Source organism: Dicentrarchus labrax, unplaced genomic scaffold, assembly GCF_905237075.1.
Source record: "Dicentrarchus labrax unplaced genomic scaffold, dlabrax2021, whole genome shotgun sequence".
NCBI lineage: Eukaryota > Metazoa > Chordata > Actinopteri > Moronidae > Dicentrarchus > Dicentrarchus labrax.
The window spans coordinates 1,178,960-1,192,151 of NW_026136875.1; the positions used below are offsets into that span (position 1 = coordinate 1,178,960).

At 40.7% G+C, this 13,192-nt stretch overlaps 1 protein-coding gene across 1 annotated transcript; it reads left to right on the forward strand.

The window, feature by feature from the left end:
* The first annotated feature begins 6,230 nt into the window (after positions 1-6,230).
* On the forward strand, positions 6,231-8,614 carry LOC127360360 (odorant receptor 131-2-like). The gene has a single exon (XM_051394757.1). The coding sequence runs from the start codon at positions 6,406-6,408 to the stop codon at positions 7,405-7,407; it is 1,002 nt and encodes a 333-aa protein (XP_051250717.1). The 5' UTR covers positions 6,231-6,405; the 3' UTR covers positions 7,408-8,614.
* Positions 8,615-13,192: the final 4,578 nt, after the last annotated feature.

Here is a 13,192-nt window from a genome sequence, read left to right on the forward strand (position 1 = left end):
TAAACCCCTTCTTAAAAAGCCCACTCTTGACCCAGGGGTTTTAGCCAACTATAGACCGATTTCTAACCTCCCCTTCCTCTCTAAAATTCTGGAGAATGTAGTCGCCAAAGAGTTGTGTGACTTTCTACATAACAATAGTTTATTTGAGGATTTTCAGTCAGGATTTAGAGTTCATCATAGCACAGAGACAGCTCTGGTTAAAGTTAATAATGACCTTCTGACTGCTTCTGACAATGGACTTGTCTCTGTACTTGTATTATTAGGTCTTAGTGCTGCATTTGACACCATTGACCATAATATTCTTTTACAGAGACTTGAGCATCAAATTGGCATTAAAGGAACCGCACTAAGCTGGTTTAAGTCATATTTATCAGATCGCTCGCAGTTTGTACATGTTAACGATGAATCTTCAATAAATACTACAGTTAGTCATGGAGTTCCACAAGGTTCTGTACTTGGACCAATACTATTTACTTTATATATGCTCCCTTTAGGCAACATTATTAGGAATCACTCCATTAACTTTCACTGTAATGCAGATGATACGCAGTTATATCTATCAATCAAGCCCGATGAACTTAATCAATCATCTAAATTACAAACATGTCTTAAGGACATAAAATCCTGGATGACCTGCAATTTTCTGATGTTAAACTCATTCTTGTTCTTGGCCCCAAAAACCTTAGACTCACTGTCTAAAGATATAGTTACTCTAGATGGCATTAACTTGGCCTCTAGCACCACTGTCAGGAATCTTGGAGTTATCTTTGATCAGGATTTGTCATTTAACTCCCACATAAAGCAGACCTCTAGGACTGCCTTCTGTCATTTACGTAATATTAGAAAAATTAGACACATCCTATCACAGACAGATGCAGAAAAACTAATCCATGCATTTGTTACTTCAAGGCTGGATTATTGCAACTCTTTCTTATCAGGTTGCCCCAATAAGTCCATTAAAACGCTCCAATTAATTCAGAACGCTTCAGCACGAGTACTGACAGGAACTAGAAAAAGAGATCACATCTCTCCTGTACTAGCTTCTCTGCACTGGCTCCCTGTAAAATGTAGAATAGAATTTAAAATCCTCCTCCTCACCTATAAAGCTCTTCATGGTCAGGCCCCTTCATATCTTAAAGAGCTCATAGCACCCTATTACCCCTCTAGAACACTACGTTCTCTGAATGCTGGGCTACTTGTGGTTCCTATAGTCTCTAAAAGTAGAACAGGAGCCAGAGCCTTCAGTTACCAAGCTCCTCTCCTGTGGAACCAGCTTCCAGTTGTGGTTCGGGAGGCAGACACCCTCACCACATTCAAGAGTAGGCTTAAGACATTCCTCTTTGATAAAGCTATAGGTTAGTTAGTTATGCTGCTATAGGCCTAGACTATCGGGGGATTTCCCATGGTGCACTGAGCTCCTCCCTTCCTCTCTCTTTCTGCACTCATACATGTTCCATTAATGCATGTTACTAACTTCACTTCTTCCCCGGAGTTCTTGTGCTTTCTCGTCTCGCAGGTTCTTGTCGATCCTGGTGGAGCCTCCTGCCATGGTCCTGCTAGATTGCCATTGCCAATACTGTTGTTGCTGTGCACCTGTCTGTCTGTCTGTCTCTCGCTCTCTCTCTCTCTCTCTCTCTCTGCCTCTCTCTCTCTCTCTCTCTCACCCCAACTGGTCGAGACAGACGACCACCCACCTAGAGCCGGAGGATCTGTCCTAGGTTTCTGCCTTTTAACAGGCAGTGTTTCCTTGCCGTTGTCGCCAAGTGCTTGCTCATGGTGGTACTGTTGGGTCTCTGTAATTATTGTTTTAAAGAGTTCGGTCTAGACCTGCTCTATTTGAAAAGTGTCCTGATATAACCTCTGTTATGAATTGGCGCTATACAAATAAAATTGAATTGAATTGAAATGAATTGTATTATTATTAGAGAAAAAAAAATCAATCATCAAATGCCCTCAACATGTGTCACTCTCTCTCCAATTTCAGGAATTTTAACAAATGTAAAATCATATATTTATTTAGCACAGCAACAACAGTAGCAACAACTACACTAATAGTAGTGATTGATGACGATGAACATGAAGAAGTGTTTGGTCTAACCCTGCTCTATTTGAAAAGTGTCCTGATATAACCTCTGTTATGAATTGGCGCTATACAAATAAAACTGAATTGAATACAGTTGTGAATACTGATCATCAACATTGATCAGACAAAATGATACAAATTTAAAAGCAAAGCTAGACTCTTGATTCACATTTTAAAAGTTAAAAAGGAACAATAGTTGATGCAGAGAAAAGAGCTCTTTCCTTGTGATTTTTAAATATCAGCGATCAAACAAACTTGTGATGTTTTCATCACTTACTCACATTAGGAATTATTTGATTCTTCTTCTTCTTATTATTATTATAGACATGATTTCATCATTCAGTAAATTGCCTGAAGTTGCTTGTCCAAAACAAGATGGCTGACAGCAGTCTCTTTTGTGTCTGACAGGAGCAAAATGGCACTGCTGTGATCTGACACACCTTATTTTGTCTTGAGTTAAACCCACTAATGGAAAAGTCAGTCAGAACAGACAGAGTGATTTAGCCACATATATTTCCACATACAGCATGGAACAGCAGAACTTTCAAACTGCAACAATTTCCTCTCTAATGAAAGAAAAACTGAATTTGTGGCGATTTCAACAATACATAAAATGACCAAAAGTAACTAAACTGTCAAATCTCGAAGTAAACTTGCAACATCTGTAATAAATTAGTAACACGGAATATTATTGTACTTGTGCTACAGACACGGTCTTTTATTTCAGAATAACCAACAAGAAAAATAAATCCAATAACCAACAAACAAAAACAAACAAAACAATAAACAAACAAATACAACCATAAAAACCTGCAAGAAAAACAATCAGCAAACCAAAAAACAAACAAACAACCAGACAAACTGACCTGAGAGCAGAGCGAATGATATTTGAGCTCAGACAGCGGTAAGTATTTCTGTTGATTTCCTGTTTAAGACAGTTTAAGTTGCATAGATTGAGCTGTGCCACTTCCTGAACTTTCTCTCAAACAAACCTGATTCTTATTCTTCCAGACTTTATGGTGAAAAGAATTTCTTCCACAGAAGAATATAAGCCCTTTTATCTTTTTTAGTCAAAATAAACAAAATAAACTGTGAATTTCAAGAAAGGAAACATTCCTACACCCATTGTCCTTATTAAATGTCAAATAATGACATTAAATTCCTCATTAAATTTAAAATAAATAAAATGAATCCTGAAACATCCTCATAAATTTGTTTGAAAGGTCCACATTGTACTTTGGGGGAAAATTTTGCTTTTAATCATCATATCAGATGAATTAACTGAAATCTGCTTGTGACTATGATACAGCCAGTTTCATTCTTCAATTCAGTTTTATTTGTATAGCGCCAACTCATAACAGAAGTTATCTCAGGACACTTTTTTGGCGCTATACAAATATAATTGAAATGAATTGAATTGAAAGGTCAGAAAAGGAAGTCCGAAAAACAGGAAATCCTGTTAACAGGAAAAATCCCATCCTGAAAACAAATATGCAACTGTAAGGGTTTCAAATTGATTGTCATGTCAATATTTATTAAATTCCCAAAATGTCAGATATTTGAGTCTTGAAATATGAGAAAAGTGCAATAAGTGTAAACATCTCACACACACACACACACACACACACACACTATCAATAAAACAGTGTGCATCTGAACAGCACAAATCAAGTACACTGGCTCTTGTAGTATCAACAAATCAAGGTTTTAAAATGTCAATTATCTGAAATATAAGAAAAGTGCAATAACATCTTACGCACACTCGCACGCACGCACGCAGGCACGCACGCACACACACACACACACACACACACACACACTCGGTAATCCCTTTAGCCTTCACGTTGTCTGCCTGGAGTTTACCTTGTTTCTGGAATGACTCCAGAAGTGATTCCTGACAGCTCGCCTGTAAGATCTAATAGTACAAGTACAGTGTGATGACCCCTCCCCCCTCTGGTTGGTCTGGGTCTTTTTCCCTTCTTTCCAGGAGACAGAGTGGCAGAGGGTGTGGCCATTAGATGGTCTACACCTGGTGTGTCCTGATTGCTGGTCTTTATAAATGGCTGATTTGTAATCATTCTTTCTCTCCTTCCAGTCAGCAGGTTCCTGGTTTGTTGCTGTCTTTGGTTTTTTGATAGTCTTTGGTATTTGAAGAGATATGCATTACCTTTTTCCACACACTCTTCACCCAAGTCCACACACACACACACACACACACACACACACTCACTACACTACTGATCTCACTGACGTACATATACATATTATGATTTGTGACCGTGAATATTGTTTAATTAAACTTCTTTTTGTTTAAAACATTTAAATTCTCTGTGTGGTCTCCCTCCTTTGTCATAACCCTATAGCAGGTTCACGACAACAGAGACAAGTCCATTGTCAGAAGCAATTAAACGGTTGTTATTAACTGTAACCAGAGCTGTCTCTGTGCTGTGATGAACTCTAAATCCTGACTGAAAATCGTCAAATAAGCTATTGTTATGTAGAAAGTCACATAACTGTTTGGCGACTACTTTCTCCAGAATCTTAGAGAGGAAGGGGAGGTTAGAAATCGGTGTAGTTGGCTAAAACCCCTGGGTCAAGAGTGGGCTTTTTAAGAAGGGGTTTAATTACAGCTACTTTAAAGGACTGTGGTACATATCCTGACAATAAAGAAATATTGATCATATCCAGTAAGGAAGTGCCAATTAAGGGTACGACTTCTTTAAGCAGTCTGGCTGCAGATGGCTTCGATGTAGAAATTATTGAAGTTTGCTGATGAAAATCGTGAGCAGAAAAACAGTCTTACTATATATCTGATTTTACATTTGTTAAAGTTCCTGATCTTGGAGAGACAGTGATATCTGTTGAGGGCAGTTGGTTATTAATTTTGTCTCTAATAGTAATAATTTTATCATAAAAGAAGCTCATGAAATCGTTGATACTTAAGTTTATGGGGATATGTGGTTCAATAGAGCTGTGGCTCTCTGTCAGCCTGGCTACAGTGCTGAAGAGGAACCTAGGGTTATTCTTATTTTCTTCTATTAGTGCTGAGTAATAGGCTCCTCTTGCATTACGGAGGGCCTTTCTATAGGTTTTAAGATTATCTTGCCAAATTGAATGATATTCTAATAATTTCGAAGAGCACCATTTCCTTTCAGATTTCCAAGCTTTTGCTTTAATTGGCAGGTTTGGTGGTAGTACCACGGTGCTAGTCACCTATGTTTTAATATTTTATAGGTGCAATAGAAACTAATGTTGTTCGCAGTGAACCTGCAGCACTATTAAAGGCACACTATGCAAGATTTTTACCTTAATATAACAGCTTCTAAGTCATTTCGATGGTAAACAAACTCGTAGTATAGCGAATCATCCCGATAGCAAAGCAGGAGAGGGACGCCGTTGGCAGAACCAGCAATGCAAGTCTGAAAGGTGGCGAATGGCTTTACTGCACGACGTCACATACATCAGCGACATAAGAAGCAGCCTCAATGGAAGACACTAGCAGGCATTCACTCAGACGTTACCTGGTCAGTAGACATCTTCGGAGTCTACTTTGCCTGTTCGATATCCGACGCTTCCATCCTACTGAACATGTACCAGTATACAGGGGGGAGGGGATAAGGCCGTGAGTGCAGAGACGCAGAGCCGTATATAGAGACGGCTCTGGTGAGTGGTATTTACGACAGTTAACGTTAAATACAAGTACTCCGCAGCGACTCTAGGGGTAACTGTTTGACAAAACCGGAAAACTTCAATGTATGCCTTTAACAAAATTATCAATTCAGGAGGGACTAAAGTTATTATAGCAGTCCTCTGTTATATTCAGACATGGCATTGAATTAAACGCTTACATATTACATGCTTTGTACGCTTGTTATCTTCAGTCTGTTGTCTGTTACCAGTAATACCTATTTTCTGTTTAACTGGTAATAACAGATGTTCTCACTCAGAGTACTTGGATGTACCAGTAGTATATAAAGATAAATGTTATAAACTACTTTTTAAAACATTTTACGACTTATTGATTATTACCACATCCAGGAATTCCTTGAAATCTGTATCCCTGCCCATTTGATGACGATGCCACAGGACGAAGGTGTCTATAAAAACTAAAACATCATTTGCAGACCGGCTCTGACTGTGTGGAAGAAAGCCAACTGTCTGCACGAGGAAAATGTATGTTAATGCCTTTGGGTTTAGAATGTGAACGATAACGATGAGATGTTGTCACTGTTCCGAATACAATCTGGAGAAAATTTCGTTTGCTTCTGTGCTCCAATTTTCATCAACAGGTTAATATTTTTGGTTTGTTAAATGCTTGTAAAATGTTGGATGTAAATCAGTCTCAGATTAACTTTACTGTTGGTGTGCAGTATCAGGGGTTACTGGGATTAGTGATGTTCTCCATTCTGACTACAGTACCATCATGTGTGTTTCTCTTCATTAATGGGACCATGTTATTCACCCTGAGGAGTAAATCTGTGTTTCGTGAGACCTCTCGTTACATTCTTCTGTATAACCTACTTTTTGCAGACACTGTACAGTTGGCACAGAGTCAGTTAATGTACCTACTGGCTGCTTGTAGAGTAACAATGTCGTATCCTGTGTGTGGTGTTCTCACCATGTTCAGCAACCTCTCAAATCAGATCTCCCCTCTCACACTGGTGGTGATGTGTCTGGAGAGATATGTAGCTGTGTGCTACCCACTGAGGCATGCTACCATCATCACCATCAGAAACACAGGGGTGGCTATCATTGTGGTTTGGGCCTTCAATTCACTAAATGTCTTTATTCAACTTCTTTTGCTGTTAGATTTTCCATTTTCAGACCTGGAGAGTCTGCAGATGAAAGACTTTTGCACTGACCTAGCAATGCTTCTTGGCCCAATGTCTGATATTTATGACAAAGTATACACTGGTTTTGTGTTTGTTTCAGCTGGTGTTGCAGTTATTTCTTCCTATATTGGTGTGGTGATAGCAGCCAGGTCAGCCTCCACAGACAAAGCTTCAGCCCGTAAGGCTCGTAACACACTGCTGCTGCATCTGGTACAGCTGGGCCTCAGTCTCTCCTCAACCATACACGATCCGTTGCTATTCTCTATCTCCAAAAACCTTGGCAGGGTCATGACTGTGCGCATCCAGATTGTTTTTTATATTTGTATTATTATCCTTCCCAGGTGTCTGAGTTCTCTCATCTATGGCCTCAGAGACCAGACCATCAGACCTGTTCTCATGTACAATCTCTGCTGTCAGTGGAAACGCTCACCTTCTCTCTCAGGTCCAGCCAAGGCCAAAATCGGCATTCAATTATTACATGTGATTTCTTAACAAATTTTTATTTATTCAACTTTAAAGAAAAAACAATTTCATTTTAAAAAGTGAGGTTTTGAGAGTGAGATAGAGTGAGATTTGCTGATTCTATTCATGATCTGTTGTATATACAGTGATTATCTACACACAAATACAGTAAAATGAAATAATGTGGCTGACAGTACTATACCCCACAGACCCATAGTTCTTTGTAGATGAAAGCTGCTTGTAACAGCACAGCAGCATTCTTTAGTTTATTCTGAAAATCCCAACAAATCCCAAGATGTTAATTAAAGTTACTTGTCAAAATGAAGGATAACAATGTTTCTGAGCCAGTCACTTTCAACACCCCACTTATGCTAACACTTCATATACTCTCGTGTATTGTGTGTTTGGACAAAGAAAAACACAATCTTTCACATATGGATGCAAAGATATTCATACATCTACCTTGGACCGGCACATGAAATCAAATCGGGGGGGTCAATAGGTATTCTTCATTTTAAGGCATGTAAGAAAACTAAATGAAAATGTACACAGTAGGCCTATATCTCAGCAATTGGTTCAAGTAAATGTGAATGTTAAGTCAACTGTTTTGACTAATTGTCTAATAGAACAATGCTCAAACGTCAGGGACAAGAAAACAGTACATTTGTCGAAAAAGAAGCCTTTTAAATCTGTATGATTGTTAAAATTATAAAAAAAAATACATGTTACAAACAGACAATTGTATTGTACACCTATTTAACAATGTATACCAAAAATTTCACAAAAACTCAATTTCTTTCTATTTTTATATCAAAATCCCAAACGTTTGCCTTGCTGTAAAACAAAATGTGATGCGTGCTTACATACGCATGAACTAACTGTACTGTACTGTAACTAATGTCAACCAATAATATCAGCAGCCTCCCAGTGAACACAACCTCCGAGACAGACAGAGGACCATTTGACGACAGCGGTACCGAGGTGATTGATGGAGTTTCCTTATGGACTCGTTGCTAAGAATAAACTGTCACCAACAGTAATGTTAAATGCTGTTAGCTCGTGCAGCTAACGTTAGCTGACTTAGTCCCAGGGTGGCAAGAGCCAAAACCAGCAAAAGAAAACCACCTGTCTGACTGTTTTTACAGGTCTGTGGAAGCAAACAGCTTTCTGGACTTTAAAAAAAAAATGACATGCTTAAAAAATACTTACAATAAAAAGTAAAAAAAGAAAAGTAAAATACACAAACGTATGACTTCATTACAGTAATGTGAGCAGTTGTAATTAGTTATTTCCACCCCTGCTATTTGATATCCTCTAAAACATTTCTGGCTCAAAAATGGACACTCTTATTTCCAACTCATATTTCCTGGAATGAAGGGATCTCACATATTATACATCTTCTAATGAATATATGTAAGGACCTAAGGGACCATAGTGATTATTTTCTTGACGAAATAACCCCCATCTTAAAATCTTATCTTATGAAACCCTTAAGAGAGAATTATTTAATTTAATTAAGCAAATTGGGGGCTCGTCCAGTTTAAGAACATGTGAGCAGTGTTTAATCAATGAGTTTGGTGACTTTTTGCTTGTTAATGTGGAGCGCGTTGTTATGAGTATGAACCTTCCCTAGTTGCCAGCGTAGTAATAGTAGTAGTAGGGGGGTTCCCTGTGTACTGACATCAGGACCAAGGGTTCCCTTTTTTGGGCTCTTTGTCGACGCTCACGCAGGGATTTGAGGAACAGTTTTTTCTTCTTCATTTACTGGCTGTTATCAGGTGATAGAATCATTTTTGTGTCTGTGAAAATGTGTTCCTTTAAGCAAAATAGTTACAGGACAAGGGAAGTTAGGTTTTTTTCTTTTTTTTTCACGTTTAACTTTTGAACTGACTCACTTGTAGGAATAGAATATTTCCCATAGAGACTCAGCTGCCCAGTGCCATGGACCCCCATTAGGCTGTTCTTGCCAGCGTCTTGGCTTATACTCAGTTGGCCAGAACTTAATTAGTTAATATGTGAGAATGTTTCCTGCCGGCCTTATTGGTTAACCAGTTTAGCCTCTGTCAAATAAAATTTCTTTCTTTGAGTTAATCTTTGATCATGATGAAGTTGTGATTGATCAAACGTATATCTCTTCAAAATGTCTGCTCATGAAAATCTGACTAGATGCAGAATCAGTGGTCAAAATGTTCAGAAACCTTCATTCTCGCTGTGAACTGTGTTGCCACAGTTTGTTAGTTTAAAAAAAAAACGCTGGGAAACGCTGATCTAGTGGACCACTTTGCTGAGTTCGATCTGAACTCCTTATAACATTATTTACAGAGACCCAACAGTTCTTCCCATGAGCAAAACCTTGGAGACAGTGGCAAGGAAAAACTTTCTTTTAAGAGGCAGAAACCTCGGACAGAGCCCGACTCTAGGTTGGTGGGCGCGAGAGAGAGAGAGAGAGAGAGAGAGAAAGAGAGAGAGTTCACTAACAAAGACCACACCAACAGCTGTATGGATTAAGAAAAGTTTATTGCACGTTTATGAATGAATGTGGAATGCTATGGGAGGAAAATGGTTAACGAGTGTAGGGGATGAAGGGATGAAGGGGTAAGGGTCGAGGGATGATGAGAAGGGGTCGAGGGATGAGGGATGAGAGGGTATGGGAAGGATGGGTGAGGATTGATAGAAAGGGAGGAAAGACTGGTTAGGTAGATCGATGGGAGAAGTTCGGCAAACTGGTCGGATGGAACAAAGAGGGTGCTGAGATGCTGAGTGGGGGAGCCGTCTCTTTGACTCTTCAAGAGCCCCCAAAGGAACTTCAGTAGGACAGGTGCGCATGAGCGTTTTTGATGTCGTTTATGTCGTTGCGGATGTAAGTAAGATATTTTAAGGATGGAATGGGCAAACGAGATGAAGCTAGAGAGTGTTATAACGTCAAGAGAAGGGAACGACCACGCCATCGAATGTATGAAATAAGAAAAGTTTATTGCACATAATGAACAAATGTGAACCAATGTGGTATACTGAGGGATGAGGGGTGAAGGTAGGTTCGAGGGATGAGGGGTGAAGCTAGGTTCGAGGGATGAAGGTAGGGTCGAGGGATGAAGGTAGGAGGTAGGTTCGAGGGATGAGGGATGGATGAGGTTGGAGGAATGAAGGTCGGAGGAATGAAGGTAGGAGGAATGAAGGTCGGTTGAATGGATGGAGGGGTTCGGTGCAATGTAAGAGGGAACTGAGTGGGTGAACTGTCTCTTCGTATCTCTTGTAGAGAGCCCCCAAAAAGACTTCGATTCGTAAGCGTGTTTGATATCGTTTTTTAGGTTATAACAGATGTACGTGAGATATGCTCGAGAAGACCATCTGCCAAGGGGTTTATTGCCAATATCTGGGATTCCCTGCCTGGGAGCAGTGGATGTGGCTCGGATGCAAGGGAACGCCCTGAGTATGGCTTTGGGGAAATTCTGGTTTGGACAGGATTTGCAGATGTGTCGAAACTGATTGCGTGGGTATGATGATTTTATCGATGGAAGCGAATGGGATGAAGCTATCGAGTGAAAGAAAATGGCGACCAAATTATCCATCTGAGGGGAGTCGGTAGAGGATGGAGGCTGAAGATGGTGGGACTGGAGTTGGAACAGCGTCGGAGGCTAGTGCCGATTGTCTGAATTAACGTAACGAGAAGCGAGAGCGTGACGGCGATTGCGTTCTGAGACCTGGGATGCAAGAATCTCGGGTGATGAATTGATGCTGTGCTGAAGCTAGGGTAAGCTTCCGTATGAACTGCATTATGTTAAGGCAGTGGGACTGGTCCCTTGTTTATGATGTCGAATGGTGGTGGTCATGATTTTATTGGACCATTAGTGACCCCAAAGAATGACTGCTAAGATTACTGGGTACGTTTCGCGGATAGCAGAGGAAGAAGGCAGGGATGAGAAGTCAAGCAGCCACTAGGCTGAAAACCACCTGCCACAATTAGCAACTTTGGTGGGAGGTGCTGCATATGTGAATAGCTGGACATGTTCCAGCTTAGTGATGTGGTAGTCGTAAAAGAATAAAATGCCATTACGTGGTGGGAGGAACTGGTGCCATGATTTGCGTCGTCTGGTGTGTCATGTTCATGAAGCAACGTGGGTTGGATTGATTCTGAATGTAGGGAACGGTGGACTGGGGAATGGACCCATTTTGAATGCGTCTTTATTTTCTCTGTCTGGGAATTTATCAACTATGTCGGGCTCGGAGGTGGCTGACAGAGTTGTGGCATGTATGAGGAATCTGACCCGTAAACCTAGGTAAAGACTGTGTGTAAATCGTTGTAGGTGGTTAACAACCTGTCGATCTGGGTGGTTCTTTGAGGCGGTGGCACAAGCGTTGATTTTTATTGGTGTATTCGGATACTTATGCGGGCTGTGTTTAGTTGGATTATGGGGACATGCAGGTCTTGCATGTGCTCTGCTGCAGAAGGAGCAGGTGAGGAGCAAATGGCAACTTGAGATGTTGCTTCTAAAGTTGTTGGAATTGTTATGAACCGGCCTCTTGGCATGGTAGAGGACTGGTCTGTTTCTCTTGTCGACGCCCTTGGAACAAGAGCTGTGGTTGAACGTTTGCGGATTTGGGGGTGATGGATGGGGGGGGGATGTTTAGGGCATATGTCGGAAAAAGCAGGGCTACGTTGGTTTTGAGGTAAGGTTCGGGTCAAAGCAGCTGTGAGGGTGTGTGTTGTGGTTGGATGGGACGGGGCACCGCGCCTCGTTGGTTGTGATTCAGGGAAGAGTGAGCTGCGAGAACGTGGCAGTAGAGTTCTGGATATTGTGAGCACCCGTAAGTTCCCTGATTGACTGGTTGCAGGCAACCGGCGCCTTGTGATGCGAACGGAATATGGTATGTGTAGATTCCCTTGCTGCTGAGCCCCGGGGCTGGGTCGAGTATCAGAGGCGTGTAACCGTCCGGCTCTGATCTGCGATCGGGCAACGATGAACGAATAATGTCGCGGAAAGAGGGGAACAGGAAGGTGAATTGTACTGCGATGCATTGTGTAGAGTGGGTAGATAGTGGCTGTTTGCGTTCAATTGGACTGAATGCAGTTTAACTGTTCTCTGTGGATATGAGGGTTGCTTGTGGACGGATGTATTGAATGGCGAGGTCAACGCGCATATGTCTGAAAACTAATGTTACAATGATGGCTCTGAAATAAAAATGTTTAACTGTTGCAAGGCTTCTTAGCTTGTCTGGACTAAGAGGCGAACCGGTATTTTAAATGAACGTAGAAAGATATTGCGTACATGTTTTAAGAATTTGCCATAACAGATTAATTATTGTTGAATAAATATAAACAGGGAAGGAGAGGTGACCCTGGAATGAAGGGAGGACAGGGTCCCGGTGGGCCAAAGCGAGAGATACAAGTTAAGACGGATGTATTGAATGAGTCGACGCATTTACATGTGTAAACTAATGTTACAATGATGGCTCTGAAATAAAACCAATAACTGTTGCAGGGCTTCCTGCTTGCCTGAATTAAGAGGCAAACCGGTATATTGAATGAAAGTGGGAAGATATATTGCATATACGTTTTAAGAATTTGCCATGAGAGATTATTTATCCTTAAATAAGTATCAACAGGGAAGGAGAGGAGACCCTGGAACTAAGGGATGACCAGGTCCGGATGGGCCAAAACGAAAGATGATAAGTTTCAGACGGATGTAATAAATGGCGAGGTCGATGTGTATGAGTCTGTAAACTATTGTTACGATGATGACTGAAATATAACTATTAGCCGTTGCAAGGCTTCCTGCTTGCCTGGGAGAAGAAGTGAATCTGTATTTTGAACGAA